Consider the following 17,883-nt stretch of genomic DNA (forward strand, 5'->3'; position numbering starts at 1 on the left):
GCCAAGGCGCTGGGCCCCTCTGCTCCGCGCCGCAGCCCTGCCCAACTACAGTTCCCAGCGTGCATCGCACCGAACTCCGCTAGCCGAGAATCAGGTGGCTGGAGTCAGGTGACTTCTGGCCCGCCCTCACCCAAAGTCTGGCTGCCGGGGGAAGTCGGTACAGTCCAAAACGGATCCAGCGTCCGTTGTGGTCGCTGCCCTGAGCCTAGAGGATCTCAGGTGAGCGTCGGCGCGGCCCCAACAGCCTCCCCCCATTTACCCGGCGGACCCCGAGAGGGCTAAAGACTGGCAGTGTAAGTCGGTTGAGAATCTAGTGCCCCTCCAGCCGCGCCAGGGTTCCATCACCTACAGGCGGTCCCGGCCTCGAGACACCAGACAGCCTCCGGGTTGGAAGGCCCGCGTGGTGGTGAGCGGAGGCAGGGGACCCTGGGCTGCCGAGGTGGTGTGGGTGGCTCTACTCCAGTGCAAGTCCGAGCCCCCTCCCCGCCTCCTGGTTAGTTGCCGCCTGAATCTGGGTCGCGGAGTTGGCGGATTACTTTGGAGAGAGGAGGTGCTGAAAAGCCCATTCCACGAACTCCCGTTGGTGTGCTCGGCGCGGGTCTGGGTTCTGGGGAACTGGGCAGAATGAGACCCCGCCCTGCGTTCCGGGGTTTTCAGGCAGGGGGAAGGGAGGACAACTGACTGGCTACCCTTTTCAACAGAATTGAGAAAAATAACCACCTGTGCTTTATGAGAGCTTGCTAGGTGCCCGAGGCAATGGTAGTAATCATTTTACGACATTGTTTCTCAACCTTTTTTCCTAATGAACTCCTCCCCACCACCATGAAGTTTTATTTAATACCACTGATTAAGTCTGTTTGTGTACTGTGGCCCTTTGGAGGGCCACAAGCCATGTTATGCATTTCATCTCATTTAAGTCCTATAATGTAATCCCACTGTCTTGTTTTCACATTAGGAAATTGAAGCTTGAGGAGGTTAAGTAGCACCCCAATGTCACACAATAAATGGGAAGCCCAGGTTCAAACCTGTGCAGTCTGTCTGCAGGGCACACATTCTTGACACTTGTCCTACAAGAGAAGGAGACTCAAGGAGTTCCAGGTTGTAAAACAATTGACAGGATTAAGTCAGATACTTGACAGGAGCTGGAGACCCCTGACCCCAGGTTGCTCTGGGGATGCATGGTTTGGGAGAGGGAGACCTCTTAAAAGGGTATCTGAGTGACGCCTGAGAGATAGAACTTAACCCAGGAAGAGGGGCATGCCCGAAAGAGCCCATTGTCGTGAAATTCTACATTTCTACCTTGTAGCATTCACAAGACATAGTTTTAGTGTATAACTATCACCCTGACATTTTTCTGACATTTTAATTTTAATCGACTTACCTCTCAATGTCTATCTGTCCTGGTGTCTTTCCTGCAAGGTATGTATCTCAGACTCTGGGACGGGCAGGCGGGGGCGGGAATTTTGCTGACCAAACATTTTAGTTTCTTAGTCCACATTCCACTCCTGCAGGATGAGAGAGGAGCTGGTTAGGCTTGATTCATATCTGATTTCTGGGGGAAAACCCAGACTCTACCCTGAGGGACATTCTGAATCCTGAACATAAGGACACAGGCAGGTGTGAGGAGCAGAGAGTGGCAAGAGTGCACGGGAGACCCGTGTTTACTCCACAGACACAGCAGAGCAATTCCCTGCAGGTCAGGGTACAGAAAGTGGGTGGTAGGGAGCACAGGGATACAGCACCAAAGGCAAGGGATCCAGAGGAGGCCAGAGACAGAGCAGGTCAATGCCAGCAGGTGGGAAAGCTCCTGAAGTAAGATCTAACAGATCAAAGGGAGCTGCCCAGGCAGAGAGGCCCCTGGAGGAGACAGGAACAGGCAGAGATCAGGCAGGCTAGAGTAGTCAGGAAGATGTCTTTGAAGGGAGGGGTGTACTAGGTTCCTTGAGGCCTTTGGGGAAAACAAATCAGAGAGATGTTTCCACACAGACCACTCCTAGCTCTCCCCATGGGACTCCCCAGAGGCTGTCAGGTGGGAGGGCCTAGGCTCTGCATGCCAAGGCAGCATGTACAGACCAAGTTAGAGATATCCATGCTGACCTGCCCCATCTTGACACGTGGTTCACCTGCTGTGCATTGGGGTTATAGGTGTTATGTAGTACATCTCCCTCACTTAACCAATGAGTTTCCCCTGGGCTAATCTGGGGCTCCTCCCACACTGGGTCCCCATTATGAGTGATCCCTGCCAGTCCTGGAGAGGTGACACTTGTCAAATGGAAAAGTCTTAACCTGGTGTCAGTTGGTGGCATTGGCCCCTTTGGCTTTTGACCCAGGACAAGGAATGAAATTAATTTCCTTAAGGTTCATAAGTTCACAAAGTCAAATATCTGACCACAATTTGGATAACTTTTTGAAAAAAAGGACCCCCAGCCAATAAAACTACATTCTTTCTTTTGGTTAACGAGGTTACAAGAAGCAGCTGAAGAGGGAAAAATTTGGTGTTTGTCTCCTTCCTCAGAGTGGAGCCTTACACAAAACACTTAGCCTCTCTGAGCCCATGGCTCCACATATCAAAGAAAGCTATGTTCCGCACACCCCACCCCCCAGTCACCTGGTGATGCAAAGCATGTGAGGTCACTGGTGTGAGGTGAAAGCCCTTTATGAACTGTCTGTGCCATGGTCCATTTGTTGCTGAGCTGCTCCAACTTTAACCTGAACTTCTCTTCCTGTTTGTTTTTCTTCCTAGTTCTTTGAAATTGAGGAACATGATAAGGAGTTGGCTGATTATTTTTATCCTTCTTCCCCTGAAGCTCATAGGGAAATGTGGTGAGTTTAGAAATGGGTCATCAACTTTGTAAAGAGGGAGATGGTGCAATAGAGTAAGTAGCCAGACCTGTTCGTAGCCAAGGGTTTAGGATTGTCCAGACTGCATGTCTGCTGGCTCCTTGGCCAAACGACCACTGGGTGGTGGAGCAGACCCAGGTCTGGGGTTCAGGACTTTCACAAATAATTGACCTTCTTCCATGGGGTCCCTGTTACCTTTTCTGTACCACCAAAGTCAAAACTACAGAGCTTCAACAACTCCCTGTTCTGTGGACCTCACAAAAGGAATTATAGGTCCTAGGAGATGCTGCAGAAGCAAATGAGGTGGCCATCTTGTAGCACCTGGTTCTTCTGTCAGGTTCAGATACCTGAGGAGTCTGCCAGGCATCCCCTTGTAAGATGGAAAAACCTTTTAGAGAGAAACCAAGGAACAGGATGCAGCAGCCCAAGTGCGGCTAGGGGCCTCACATAACATAGGCTGGTTGTCAAAAAATACCTTGGGGTTTGGGCATCCTTGTGAGGTTTGTAAGAGCAGCAGGGCCGTTAGAGGTCTGCATCATTCTATCAGTTCTTCCACTGCCTAAAACATTGCTGAAATTCCTTCCATGAAGAGGACGGAAAGTGTTTAGCACTCCTAGGATGGCAGGCTGGTTATTTTGATCATCAGCTTAGCTGTTGTCAAAAATCAAATATATCTTGGGGCGCCTGGGCGGCTCAGTCGGTTAAGCGGCTGCCTTCGGCTCAGGTCATGATCCCTGGGTCCTGGGATCGAGCCCTGCATCGGGCTCCCTGCTCAGCGGGGAGCCTGCTTCTCCCTCTCCCTCTTGCCTGCCTCTCTGCCTACTTGCTCTCTCTCTGTATCTCTCTGCCAAATAAATAAATAAAATCTTTAAAAAAAAAAATCAAATATATCTTGGGGCGCCTGGGTGGCTATCGGTTAAGCGTCTGCCTTCGGCTCAGGTCATGATCCCAGGGTCCTGGGATCGAGCCCCATGTCGGGCTCCCTGCTTCTCCCTCTCCCTCTCCGCTCCCCTGGTTTGTGTTCTCTCTCTCTGTCAAATGAATGAATAAAATCTTTTTTAAAAAATCAAATATATCTTGAAATCCCTAAGGATTTCAAATGACCTTTATACAAACAGTACAAATCCTACAGAAGCCCCCTGAGAGCTGTACACAGTGGCTGTACCATTTACAGTTATGTGGCCACTTGAAGGCTCTTCCAGATTCGTTAAACAATCAGTCATGTTACTTTGCAGTCACACCTTGTGAATAAACAATTTCCAAGAACGGAAAGGGGGTACCATGAAGCCTGGTGTTTCTCCATACGAATTCCAGAGCCCCATTCCAGACCTGCTCTGCACTGTCAGGCTTTAGATAAAGCCCAGGAAAGAAGAACACATCTGGCCACCACCGCCTCAGTTATACAGAGGGGAAACTTCGACCCAAAAAGTCTTCCCCAAAGTCACAGAGTCCCCAAAGGTGGGACCTGCATGGGATCCCTGCTCTGTTTTACTTCTTTGCCTCCTTTCCTGAATGTCATTGAAAAAGAGTAATGGAAACACCATAAAATCAAGTGACTAGAATTGGGGTTCTGAGCTCATTCTGCTTGTCTTCTCTTTCTTTGCTTTGGGGATTGGTCATCAAGGACTGTGGATGAGATGATCGGTCTCTGACTTCTCTGGATGGAATCTTGAGGCACTGCCACCTAGTGGCAAGAAGCTGGGCCTTGGACCAGACAGGCCTGGGTTTGAATCCTGCCTCCATCATGTCTGAGCTATGTGGGCAAGGCGCTTGCCCTCTTGGGATTCTGTTTCCTTATATCCAAATTGGGAAGGATAATACCCACCTCTCACTGTTACAATAATTAGAGAATGGGGCATGAGGTAGAGTGGGTGGGATGGGGAGCACAGTGGAGGGTGCCAATAAGTATTCCTTTGAAAAAAAAAAGACCCTTCCTTAGGGGAAACTTCAGTTGGTTTCATGAAGACTTGTTTGGTAATTCTGATGTGGTGTCCCAAGACTCTTGCCCAAGGGCAAACTTTAAAATGTGCTCTCTCTGGAAATTATGCCTGCTTCATAACTGCCTTCCATCTTGGGCTTGAAAATGTCCTACAGTGTTTACATGATGATGAGAACAGACACCAGCAATCATCTAGCACTCAGGCCACATGGGAAGTGTGTCACAAACACTCCCACACTGTGTCTTCACGGCCCCATGTGAAATACATAGTGCTGTTCTCCCCATCTTACAGGTGAGGAACTAGAGCCCTATAGAGAAGTTAAGAGCAAGGAAGGGACAAAGCCGGGATGGACCGTGTGACTTCAGAGCCCAGTCTCTCAGCTGCTAAGAGCCACTGTCTTCACTGGCTCTAAGTGAGGGGAAAGTAAACATTACCTGATCTGGTTCTCAGGCGCTCACAGCCTCCTCTTGTAAAGTGCAAAGAATATGGAAGAGCAAAGGCCATGCGGACCTCTCACCGTGACCACAGCCCAGCAGAACCTTCGGGCCCCAGAGGTGGGGGGTGCTGCCTGGCATCACTTTCAATATCTCTGTCCTGGGCACTGTCTGGTCAATGGTTTTGCTTCTCTGGTGTGGTCCTCAACTCTAGGTAGAAAGTAACATCAGGGACCTTAAGTCCTACTGCCCCTGAGCTGTGCAAGCCCAGAACAAAGCCTCAGGTTGCTATCAGACTGTGAAAAAGAAGGGGCAGAGTTGCAAAGCTGCCTCCGGGCCCTGAGGCTACACATAAGGGAGGGGTCGTCCTACTCAGCTGTGAGTGGGCCAACGTGGGGACATGCCCACTCGGTGGGATGCCAGGCAGATGTGAGGAGAGTGCTGAGACTAGAGACCTCAGACTGTGGGAGTCTCAGCTTGGAGGCTTGCAGGTGCAGGTGACAGAGCATGTGTCTGCATTCATGTGTGCAGGGTTGTCATGGAGAAGGCAGCTCTCAGAGCCAGGCCCAGAAGTACAAGTTCCAGGCTGGCCAAATCCTTTGCAGGAGATGAGGTCACTATTCTTGGGAGGTGTTTAGGCAGAGGAAGGGCAACTTCCAGGTAGGAGTAATGAAAAAAGGGATCAGACAGTGGAGGTTATATCAGGGAACTTTTAAGTTCCCCTCCAACCTGAACACCTAAAACTTCAGATCTTATTTATCTTCTGCCTAGAGGGAACTGGGGAGAGAGAAACCTGGGCCCTGCCTGTAGCTGCTCCCCCTACGAGGACCATCCTAATCAAGTTAAGCTCCTTTCCCCTATGGGCTCCCTTCCTGCCCAGTCTAGCTTCATGACCACTCCTTAGTCCTTGCAGAACCCTGAAGGCCCTGAGGTAAGGGAGGTGAAGTGGACAGGGGCCTGGGGCTTTGAGTGCACCTGGGAGTAGGGTGGGGTGCAAGTGTGGGCTGCCCAAAGAACACAGGAAGAGGTCAGGGAGAGGCTCACTCGCTCTGGTTCTATGGCCAAGTTGCTCTGGGGTATTTGGCCTCCCAAACCTGCTTCCTCCCTCACTCCCAAGGCCAATTTGTCTACCTTATCCTGCATTAACACCTTAATGCCAAGAAGAAATCCCTGATAGTGAGATTGTGGTATACACCATTTTCCCCCCACTCCCCAGCATAGTCAGTCTCAGGAAGGGGATCAGTGAATGGGTTTGGCTAAGTTAGTACAGAGCCCACAGGGGTTCTTTAGAAACAGGATAGCTGGGCCCTGTGTGTCTCTGAGAGTACAGGAAGGGGCTGGACCAGTGCTGCAGGGCAATTTTAGCTCCATGAACAGAGGAGACCCCTATGCTTTCCCATCTGAAGAGGTAGTTCAGGTCCACATTTTTCAGTCCCAGATTGATGCATGAATTCCTGTGTGACAATTTTGGGGCTCCATTGTTCTAAAATTCTGGATAACTCAGCCTCAGACCTCTCAGTGGGGGAAGAAGCAGCTGCGGTGTTTCCTGCTCAGGCTTGTGTCTACCTCTCTCTGGCAGCAGAAGGGGAGAGAGCATAATGAAGGCTCAGGTTTCCAGGCCCATCACCTGCCCTCTCAGGACCTCCATGTCTTCTTCTAGAAGACGGGGGTTGTCATGAGTCAGAGCTCATGAGTTCAGATGTTGAGGAGCCTCATCCCAGTTTTTCCCTGGGAGCCTGAGTTCTCTGACCTAACAATTTGTCATTGGTTTGGGTCCTTCCAGAGTCGACAGTCGACCTCACTGTTCCTCCCACTGTGAAGCTGGAAAATGGAAGCTCAGCCAACATCAGCATCACGCTTCAGTAAGTTCCCGGGCCCAACTCTGTCATCAGCCCTGTTCATTCACCCCATGGCAGGTCAAGGCTGACCCCTGGTTCTGTCTGTTCATATTTCAAATGTGATAGCTTTGCCTCTTCACTTTAAGACAAGCCAGAGAACCCTAGGGACAGTGGATATTCTGTATGGTGGTATCAAATCCCTTCTCTCCTGAGAAAATAAAATAAGCTTCAAAAAAAAAAAAAAAAAAGACAAGCCAGAGAAAGAGAGGTGATAGCAGGTGGTGTGCAGACTTAGGTCCTAGAGTCTCTCTACTCCCGGCCACTGAATCCTTGTTTCTGGTCGGAGGAGGAGGAAGCGGGTTTCCCCCTAGAGACATGAACCTTTTCCCCAGCTGAGAGCTGGCCTTGAGTGACCAGCAGTTGATGCCAGAGCTCAGAGTGGTCCCTTCCAAGGCTCTAAGTATCTGATGAGTGCCCTGAAGGTCAGGGGGCAAGGAGCTGTTTGGCAGCACTTCTGAGATCCCTTCTGAAAGCAGAAGTGACCTTATTGAGTGGATCCCATTCACAGTGACATTCCCGCTTGGCCTTTTCTGAGTGTCTTACTGGCGAACCTCTGCTGGTTCAGGCATGAGGTGCTGACCTAGTACAGACTGCCAGAGAGCCTGCCTCTTCCCTTGTCCTTTACTGCTTCTCCCTACTCTTGCCAGCCGTGAGGATTCCCCAAGATCTAGAACGTTGCCTTTTCTCTTTACCTTCTCCCTTTTCTTCACCTCTCCTGGGAAGTCTGCTCTCAAACCAAAGCTTTGATAGCAACCTGCATTCCATCCCAGCTCCTGCCACCCCTCTACATGGACACCTTATAAATCTGACAAGCCTTCCCCTCACCACACCGCCCCTCTCCAGAATCCTCGAGTGGCTTTCCATGGCCTTCCAAATTCACTCCCGGTCTGTACATTCACACTTGAGGACACCACCAGCTACTCCCATTGGACATGTCTCCTGGCTTTCTGGGGACACAACGGTCCCTGCTCAGACCCGAGCCCTTTAAAGCCTTCTCTACCAGAGCAGATGGCATGGTCCTCTTGGCCTCTGGACACCTGATTTGGCAGTCACAACCTGTTCCCCACCTTCTCATGTTCTCACCTGGCCCCTGCGGGCCTCTTGTCTCCCAATACCAATGGAAAGCTCCTAGGAGCAAGGACCCCACCTCTACCACTCAGGGCCTAGCACATAGCACTTAATTATAATTGCTTGAGCAGTGACAGGCCCTATGTGAAATCCAGAGGGTTGGTTGAGATCTCACAGTGTCCAACTTCTCAGCAATAATCAGACTCTTATTCTCCACAGGCATCCATTAAATGCAACCTTGGTGATCACTTTTCAAATCACATTTCGTTCAAAAAATGTCACTATCCTTGAGCTCCCTAATGAAGTAAGTAATGAATTTTAACTGCTGGGTAATAAAATACTTTTTAAGAAAGTGCTTTTAGAAATAGGCCACCTTGTTTTTATACCGTGGGCTGCTCCTGTTCTGTTCCATCATTCTAAAAATCTCTGATTTTGGTTTTGTTCATCTCTTTGAGGATGGCCATTTTATGCCATGTAGATGGAATGAGGAAGGTGGTAGTAAGAAATTTGAGGCAAAAATGGTTCTGGGAATGTAGAAGAAATTCTTTCTTTCTTTCTTTCTTTTTTTTTTTTAAAGATTTTATTTATTTATTTGAGAGAGAGAATGAGAGATAGAGAGCACGAGAGGGAAGAGGGTCAGAGGGAGAAGCAGACTCCCCGCCGAGCAGGGAGCCCAATGTGGGACTCGATCCCGGGACTCCAGGATCATGACCTGAGCCGAAGGCAGACGGTTAACCAACTGAGCCACCCAGGCGCCCTATAGAAGAAATTCTTAATAAGATAGCTTTCTAAAGCTTGGCTGCTTAGAGGGCATTGGCGGACCAGCAGTACTGTCCCTGCCTGAAAATCTTTTAGAAATGCAGAATCGTGGGCCCCATCCCAAACCTACTGATTCAAAACCTGCATATGAGCAAGATGCCCAGATGATTTAGGCCCACACTGAAGTTTGCAAAGCAGTCTTCCAAGATTCCATTGGTCGGAATGCCAAATGCCAGTGCCAAATGCCATCTAACAATAACTATTCATAGTCCTTATGCATTTATCTGTTAATATACACACTGCTTCTACCTTACCAACATTTGAGCAATTGCCAATTGACTAGATAAAAAAATATCAGTAGGGAAGGCAGCAATGTAGAGAATAAACAAGAGTTTAAAAAAAAAAATAGACAAGCTATATGCAGGGATAACGACGCAGCATGTCACGAGGCCCTGTGTGGTTGTAGAAATGGGCTGCAGGTTGGCTGTGAGGCCCCTGGCAAGAAAACAGTACTGAAGCATGTGATCAGATAAAGGGTGTCAACCCAGAAGGGCCTTGTGTGGGAAGGCAGTCCTCTCTCACCCTCTGGTGAACACCACACCTCATTAGACAGAGCCATTTCTCACAACTTTCCCCCTGCCCTGGGGCATGAAGCCTGCTACAGGGTAAGAAAAGGCATTGGTTCTTAGAGCAGACTGTGGCACCCAGCTGAGGTCTGGTTTGACCCACAGATCAAATTTAGAGTCTGAGGAATGACGCTGATCACCTAGTTTAGGGCCAGTAAAAGTCAAACACAATCTTAAGCAAAAAAAAAGCTGTAGAGAAGCCTACACTGTACGCTTCCTTGGGCATAAAGTGCAAACAGAGTCAGGGCCAATCTGTGGTGTTGGTCAGCATAGCAGTTTCCCCTTGGGGATCAGGTGTGACTGGAAAGGAGCAGAATAAAGCTTCTAGGGTGCTGGAAGTGTTCCATTTCTTGACCTGAGTGTTTGATCTTGGTTTGTGGTTGTTACTTCATCAAGCTGTGATGTGTGTACTTTTCTGCACATGTTATAATGCAATTTCATATCTATTTAATGGTGGATAACATTGTATGCCAACTATAATTTTTAAAAAATTATGTGGAAAGTCAAATCCAATTATAGAAATGATCTATATGGGTGCCAACCCACTCTCCAGGGGCCAACCTATACGGCCCCTCCCCATCCAGCTCTGAGCACTCCTATCTACTTCCCGTGCCTTTGGAAACCACTGGTTAGAACTGGGGGGTCAGGTAGTCTAGAAGCCTGACCCGTGAGCCTTGGATAAGGTACTCCCCCCATTACATCGCAGATTCCTCATCTGTAGACATAAGGTTAGTAATGTCTACTTGACAGGGTTTTGAGGATTAAAAGCTGTAGCAAGTATAAAATGTCTAGAATTGTATCTGGCATGTAGAAAGAAAGCACTCAGTAAAAAATAGTGATAAATTTCGCTGTAGACCTAAAACTGTTTTCAAAATAAAGTTTATTGGGGCGCCTGGGTGGCTCAGTCGGCTAAGTGTCTGACTCTTGATTTCAGCTCAGGTCATGATCTCAGGGTCGTAAGATCAAGCCCCGCACCAAGCTCTGTGCTCAGTGTGGAGCCAGCTTAAGATTTTTCTCCTCCCTCTGCACCTCCCCAATTGTGCGCTTTCTCTAAAATAAATTAATTAAAAATAAAGCTTAATAATAATTTGAAAAAAGATAGTGATAGTTATGATTTCCTTTTGCCTCGTATCAGTTGATTTCCAGTTGGCCAGTTTTCTTCCTGCCTAGTTCCTGAAGGGACTTAGTGGCCACTTAAAATATACAACCAACATTGCCAAAAAAAAACTTGTTAAAGATAAGAAAAAGTAGCCAAGAGTAGTACATGTCATGAGGATGTAGCTTGCAAGAGGTGGGCCATGAATCAGACTCTGGGCTTTGCTGCAGCTGCTTATACCATTTCACTTGTTCTGCCAAAGCCCCCTGATTTCTGGAGCTAAAACCAAAAAGATGGTCCTTCCAGGGTCCTCATAAAGAAGCCACTGAATCCTAATGGCTGCATCCTCACAGTGCCTGTGGTATGGGTAGAGGTCTGGGGCCCAGAGCAATATCCAAGGAACAAAGAGGAGGAGACGGTTGGTTCAGGGAAGGTATCATTCTGCTCCCTGCCACACTTGGGAGATTTGAGAATGTCAGGGGGTGGGGGCGGGTGACTGGGAGATCAGATATTGCAGGCAGGCCTCCAAGTACTGTTTCTCGGAGCAGAGCTTTTGATAAGTGTTGGGCAGAAAGGAGGGTAAGAATGTTCTCCCTGACAGGTGTCTGTCTTCTGTTTTGTCACTTGGCAGCCACACTGGGTATGGGGCAGACATTGTTTGTGGGTATTAAGGAGCCTTCCATTATAACAGAAGTAGAATAGCAGTCATGGTATTTATGGACACTGTGCCATTCATAGCAACCTTGGAAGGTAGACACTTCTGTTATCCCCTTGTACAGGTGAGCAAACTGAGGTCAGAGCTTGAATAACTTGCCTGAGATCGAGCTATCCCACCTTCCCTCGTAGTTGAGGCAGGGGAGGGCCTGAAGGCAGGGCTGTTGTTCTGCTCAGAACGTGTAACACGGGTATTGGGGGGTGGGGGCGCAAGTAGTTGGTCCAGTGTTTCTCCCTCCTGTTAGTAAGCTCTTGGAAGGCAGGGACCATGTGTGATCTGTCCCATCATTCCCTAGAGTGTAGCCTGGAGCTGGATACTCAGTGAGGTCCTAATAACTGTAGCACCAGATCGAATTCAGTTTTCTTAACAGGTTGTGGTGCCTCCCGGAGTGACAGATTCCTCTTTTCAAGTGACATCTCAAAATGTTGGACAAGTTACTGTTTATCTGCACGGAAATTACTCCAACCAGACCGGGTAGGCTGACCTCAGCCCACGTGGACCTTAAATGATAAGACGGGAGGCAGGCAGTGTTGGGTACATGGGGGTTTCCCTCAAGCTCAGCCTCAGCTCATCTCAGTCCCCAAATTCTTTCTAGCCCGAGGATCCACTTCTTGGTTATCCACAGTAATGTCGTTAGCATCATAAACCAGGTGATTGGCTGGATTTACTTTGTGGCCTGGTCCATCTCCTTCTACCCTCAGGTGATCACCAACTGGAAGCGGAAAAGGTAACCTGCTAAGCTTTATGTGAAGTCACTTGAGACTAGTAAGATGAGAGGCATCCCAGAGAGGCTGTAGGCAGCATGGGTTCAGACTTTCCTCCTCTGCTCTTCTCTCTTCTTGCCCTTTCTAGAAAGTGTCCAGTGTGACAGCTGTAAGAGCCTGTGGCAGGACTTGCAGCTCCGGGCATTTGGTCTGTGGCCCAGTTCAGTTCCTCCATGTGAAAGCAACAAAATGGGGCTTTTCAGGGAAGTGGAGACTAGGCAGGGTTGGGGGAGTCCACCAAATCTGCTCTGTTCTTGGTCCACCCAGCCCTGGAGGAGTTAGTGGCAGGTCTGGCTGCTGTGCCGGAGCTGGGTCCTTCAGCCTCGGAGGCTAAGCTGCCCCACCCTGACTTTAAAGACAAAGTGGGCCTGGAGTTGTGTTTCTGCACACATCAAGAACTCAAGCTCTCCTGCAGTCACCCCCATCAAATGGGCCTCGTAGGGGGCTGCGGAGCTGGGAGCCAGCGGGGGGAAGATGCTTCCTCTGTGGAGGAGGCTCAAGACTTTCCTCTGGGGCCAGGACTTGAAGAGGCAGGAGACGAGGGAGGGAGGGGGGGAGGAAGGTAACTGGTTCCCAAGAGGGTGGGATTGGGTGGCGTTGATTGGGGGATGCAAAGGGACCTGAGGACGGTGCTGTCCTTGGGAGAGCTGGGCCCTCCTCCCCATGCGTTGGGAGCTCTGTCCCCTCCCTCCCCCCATTCTCACCCTTTGCCCTGCTTTGTCTCTTCATTGCTCCCATGCCACAGTGTCATTGGTCTGAGCTTTGATTTCGTGGCCCTGAACCTGACAGGCTTCGTGGCCTACAGCGTGTTCAACATTGGTCTCCTCTGGGTACCCTACATCAAGGTATGGCACTGCCTGCCCACTGTAGCCCGGCCCCAGCTCCTTGGTAGCCTGGCTGCACCTCACCCCCAAGCTTCTCCCGACCCCTCAACCAGGAGCAGTTTTTCTTCAAATACCCCAATGGGGTGAACCCCGTGGACAGTAATGATGTCTTCTTCAGTCTGCACGCAGTCGCCCTCACCCTGGTTGTCATGGTGCAGTGCTTCCTCTATGAGGTGAGAGATGAATCTGGTGCCCACCCCACCTCGGGCTCCCTGGGCCAACACCCACCCTTACCACCTGTTGGCCATACCTCCCGTGTTACAGAAGACACAGAAAGTCAGCATCTACTTACTGAGGCTGAGAGAGTAGGCCCGGCCCTGTGCTCTCGGGACCCCAGGTCTGGGGTGAGGGGCACAGAGAGGCAGTGATGACCCAGCAGGCTGAGAGCTGAGCGGGCGGGGAGGACACAGGCGGTTCATGGAGGCCCTGGCATAGCCAGGGAGGAGAGGGAAGGAGGGCATCAAGGAAGTGGCATGGGGTTGTGGTCCATAGTGAAAGTGATGTTGCCATGGGGATGGGGAAGCGGGCCAGGGTGGGGCAGCCCCAGCTGGAGGACAGAGCTGTGAAGGCCAAGGAACAGCGAGAGGAACTATGAGCAAACGGGTGGATGGGGCTCGGAGTCTCCTGAGGGGTCTGCAGTGCCATGCTGAGGAGACCGGCCTCAGCTGGAGTGCTGGAGGGCTGTTGGGCATCTCAGCAGAGAAAGGCACCATTAGGCCGCTTTTCAGGGAATCACACTGATAGGTACGTTTTCTCTCACTGGATACACTGCTTCCCTCAGGGACCTCCCTCTGCACATGCAAGGTCAGCCAGGGACTGCTTGGCTCCTACCTTCACAAACTTTCTAGGTTTTCTTACCCTTTGCTTTGAGGCTTGGTGAAGAAGGCCTGCTCTGGGGAAGGGAGCGGTGAGGGATGGGTTCCAGAGATGATCAGGCTCCACCTGGATCATGGAATGAGGCACAGGCCTCCAGTGTGTTGCAGGCCACATTCCCAGCTCCTGGTGGCCTCCGAGAGGCACCCAGTTCTGCAGTGTGGGAACAGGAAGAAATGGGCTCTGGAAAGTCTAAGGACTGCAATAGAGACCCTGCTAGCGACAAGGGTGTGATTGGTACTGGGCTTTCTGTGCCCACCCCCCGAACCCCTACCACCTACTTCCTTTCCTTTTCTCGGTCATCTTCAGCGAGGCAACCAGCATGTGTCCTGGCCTGCCGTCAGCTTCCTGGTGCTCTCCTGGGTCTTGGTGCTCATCACCGTGATTTTGGCTGCAGTTGGGGTAATCACATGGCTGCGATTTCTCTTCTGCTTCTCCTACATCAAGCTCGCAGTGACGCTGATCAAGTATTTTCCCCAGGTACTCTTCACGTGGCCATTAGCGTGAGAGGGATGAGACACAGGGCCTGGGTGCTGCTCGCATGGGGCAGCTTCTAGCTGGGGTAAGGAGATGTGCATGGAAAGCTGCAGTGGAAGGCATGAGCCCAGCCAGTGCAGGGCCAGGCAGAAAGCTGGCCATAAGCACTGCTGCTCTTCCCTGGAGCCAGGAACCACCTGAGGGTCAGTGTGGCGACTTCTCTGAGCTCATGCTCAGCTCTGAGAGTCAGGTCGTACGGGTCACTTGTCTCTCCATCCCAGTCTTTCCTAAGGACATCAGTTCTGCCCCCCATTGCTACAACCGGTGACCCGGACAAGCAGTGGCAGGATACTTGGGAAAGCAGCCCAGCACTGCAACCTCTGACCTCTGTCTCCCATCCAGAGATCCCATCCGGGGTCCACCTTAGGGACCCTCAGCATGCTCCCTCAAGTACTGGGTTCTATTCAGATACAGAGACGTAGAGTCCAGCACATCTTCCCCCTTAGCCCATATGGCCCAGGACCGGGGGAGGCGTAGGACAGCGGCCACTGGCGGGCTCCACCCCGGAATCTAGCCCCATTTCCCATGGAGGCGCCTCCTTTTCAGTTTCCCCAGTGCAGGGAACCTGGTATCTCATGGGCTCAGGAAGGAGAGCATTTGGGTCAGAGTCCAGGCCTGTCTCTTGGAGGGCTTGGAAACAGATCCAGGCTCTTAAGGATGAGGAGGACTTAATTTTGTGGGCAAGAAAGGAGGGGGCATTCTAGGCTGGGAGCAGTCTGCAGTCAGAGGAGTGTGGGAGGTACCAAGAAGCACTGTTGAAGCTAAAAAGGTAGGGTCAGGCCTTAGGGGGCTGGGGAAGAAGGCTTCGGAGTGGGCGGGGGGAGGTCTTGAGGGAAGTAGGGACCACAGTCCCTGAGTGTGGGAAGGCTTGGGCCTGGTCAACCCAGGAGTTAGGAGCTCCACTTGCAGATGTTTGGAATTGTCCCAAGACTAGAGAGGTGGCCACAAGCATGAAAGAGGGGGGGAGAGGATGAAGAAGGGGACTTGACAGGAGGCTGACTGAGGGAAGACCACTACAGAGGCCACATCCTCTTGGGTGATAGGGAGGTTGCCCCAATCAGAGAAGTCCAGAGGGTTCTGGCTTTGGAGGAAGGATGTGGGGCAGTGGCAGCAGAAAGTGGGGGAATGTCCAAGTGGACCCACCCACTAAACCTAGGAAGCCTGAGATGGAGTCTCCAGAGCCCAGCCAGAGCTGAGGGGGGAGTCACGTCTATTCTACAGATGGGGAAAACTGAAGTTAGGACTTCAGTAACACTCCCAAGATAACCTCCCTCCATAGGTGGAGCTGGGATGCCAGACCAGGAAATTGACTTCTAGCCCATGTTCATAAGCACAACATGAAGTCCAGGCTGAGTTTCTCCTTCACTGGAAGTGAGAAGAAAAATCAATTGCTAGAAAACCAGAATAGGGTTTCACCCCAGAACAGGGAAGGATAAAGATGGAGAAGCAACATCTCCCCCTCCTTTGCAGTTGTGAGGTGTGGGATGCGAGGAGAAGAGCTGTTGGCTGTGCACCCACATGAGACCCCGGGACCCGCCCATACTGTTCCCTCTGCTGGCGGGGACTTGTCAGAGCCCAAAGGTCACTGTGTTCCTTGATGCCGAGGCCCAAGCACATGAGTGGGAGGAATGAGAGCTGCTCTTGTTTGGAGTGACGGTCACAAGGTCTAAGAGGCAGCCACCCAGCCCCCTCACTGCCGTCGTTCTGTCTGTCTGACCCAGGCCTACATGAACTTTTACTACAAAAGCACCGAGGGCTGGAGCATTGGTAACGTGCTTCTGGACTTCACTGGGGGTAGCTTCAGCCTCCTCCAGATGTTCCTCCAGTCCTACAACAATGGTGAGTCAGCCAGCGGGCTGCCTGCCCATCTGGTGGGCTGGAGGCACAGGGTAAGGCTAGGCATCCCGGGATACCTCTCCACCCCCCCCACCCCCCCCCCAGCCCTTCAGCCTGGGAATCCAACCCAGTCCCAGCACCCAGGGGAGACTCACCTAGGGGCCTTTGCAGCTGGAGGATTTGTGGTTTTTCTGGGCAGATGAGGACACCTCCCCACCCCACACAGCCCCGCTGCCCCACATGCTCCAGCTGCTTCAGGAGCTGCCAACTTGAACCCAAACTCTGTCCTCTGTGACTGTTAACAGAGCAGTGGACACTGATCTTTGGAGACCCAACCAAGTTTGGACTCGGCCTCTTCTCCATTTTCTTCGATATTGTCTTCTTCATTCAGCACTTCTGCTTATACAGAAAGAGACCAGGGTATGACCAACTCAACTAGCACCCAGGGACCCAGCATAAATGGCCCCGGGTCACGTGCCCACCAGGAAGGCTGGGGCAGAGGCTGGAGCGCAGGGCTGGCTCAGTGTGCGGACAGTGTTGAAGTGCTCTCTTCCTCAGGGCCAGACGTCTTACACACAAACCAGCCTGCCTTCAGCCAGGACTCTCCCAGGCCGGGCTGGGGAGGAGCCTCCCCCTGAGACAGACACCAGACTCTGCTCTGAGACGGAAAACCACACTGCTGACGGCCCCTCCCAGGCCTTGCCAGCCGGGCGTCTGGCTCTCCTGCATCTTGATGCCACCGTCTCTATTTTCTTTAAGGCTTCAGGCAGCACACACGGGTTCGGACAGCCGTCCCAGGCAGGATTGGGTGCTGAGCTTGGAGCCGAAGGCCTTGACCTAAGCAACCAGTGTTTCTGGGAGCAGCTTGAAGGACTGACCCCGCAGTTGTGAGCCAAGGGTGCTTTGTTGCCACTGCTGTCTTCCCAGAGACCCAAGCAGCCAGGTGGTGTGGCCAGTGGACTCAGAGGTGCTGGTGCTCATGCTGGTGGCAGAGGGGATAGGACTGATCTGGGGGTTAGGCCTGGGGGGGGGGGGTCCCTTCTCTGAAGGCCACATGCTCTGAGCATTCACCTTCCTGACACTCATTCTGCATAATTCAACACCCACAACTGTAATCACAGGTGGCCCAGGCTAGGGTCTGGTAAAGAAACTGGATTTCTGAGCCTTGAGGTGCCCAACAGATTGGTTCTGAGCTAGGCTTACGCCCAAACCCTCTGGATCTTTATCACACTACCCCCCTTTGGGATTTTTTGTAGGGATGTTTTGGAAGTGAGTGGCTTAATTTCTTCACCTTCTGCCTACCTCTACTTTCCCAGAGTCAGGGACCCTATGTACCCCTTCAACTGCTCCTTACCTTGTGTCTTGAGTATAGGACACGTGTGCGCATGCACACACACGCACACCATTCTGTGCCTTAGAGGCCAGTAAGACCTGCCAATTGGTGAGAGTAGCTCCCCTGTAGGGGAGGGCTGGCCCCCTTCCTTCACTTACCCCAGACCCCTACCTGAGACTCACCAATTTTTTGGCTATTCAGGAGCCTCACCTAAGGACTTGAGACCAACTCACATAGTCCTCATGGGCCCAACCCTTATTCCAAACCTCCTTCCCTCTT

The 17,883-nt window shown here is 51.4% G+C and overlaps 2 protein-coding genes across 7 annotated transcripts in view; one reads left to right on the forward strand and one right to left on the reverse strand.

Moving 5' to 3' along the window:
* Positions 1–1,471, reverse strand: part of SHPK (sedoheptulokinase) — a 34,342-nt gene extending 32,871 nt beyond the window's left edge. Inside the window, exon 1 of the mRNA XM_028095427.2 lies at positions 1,382–1,471. The gene's annotated coding sequence lies outside the window, so the exon portion shown is untranslated. The remainder of the gene's footprint in view (positions 1–1,381) is intronic.
* On the forward strand, positions 137–17,169 carry CTNS (cystinosin, lysosomal cystine transporter). Of its 6 annotated transcripts, none has more exons than XM_028095434.2 (11): positions 137–219; positions 2,744–2,823; positions 6,999–7,077; positions 8,401–8,485; positions 11,748–11,851; positions 11,973–12,104; positions 12,887–12,986; positions 13,079–13,198; positions 14,208–14,378; positions 16,157–16,274; positions 17,031–17,169. In XM_028095434.2, the coding sequence occupies exons 2-11, from the start codon at positions 2,763–2,765 to the stop codon at positions 17,084–17,086; spliced, it is 1,026 nt and encodes a 341-aa protein (XP_027951235.1). In that variant the 5' UTR covers positions 137–219; positions 2,744–2,762; the 3' UTR covers positions 17,087–17,169. The 6 variants fall into 6 exon arrangements, with proteins under 6 accessions (XP_027951235.1, XP_027951233.1, XP_027951229.1 ...); XM_028095432.2 differs by lacking the exon at positions 17,031–17,169 and adding an exon at positions 16,830–16,992; XM_028095428.2 differs by lacking the exon at positions 17,031–17,169 and adding an exon at positions 16,577–16,805.
* The last annotated feature ends 714 nt before the right edge of the window (positions 17,170–17,883 follow it).

Source organism: Eumetopias jubatus, unplaced genomic scaffold, assembly GCF_037043125.1.
Source record: "Eumetopias jubatus isolate StellerSeaLion01/CBP00866 unplaced genomic scaffold, mEumJub1_p1.0 scaffold_10, whole genome shotgun sequence".
In the NCBI taxonomy this organism is placed as follows: domain Eukaryota; kingdom Metazoa; phylum Chordata; class Mammalia; order Carnivora; family Otariidae; genus Eumetopias; species Eumetopias jubatus.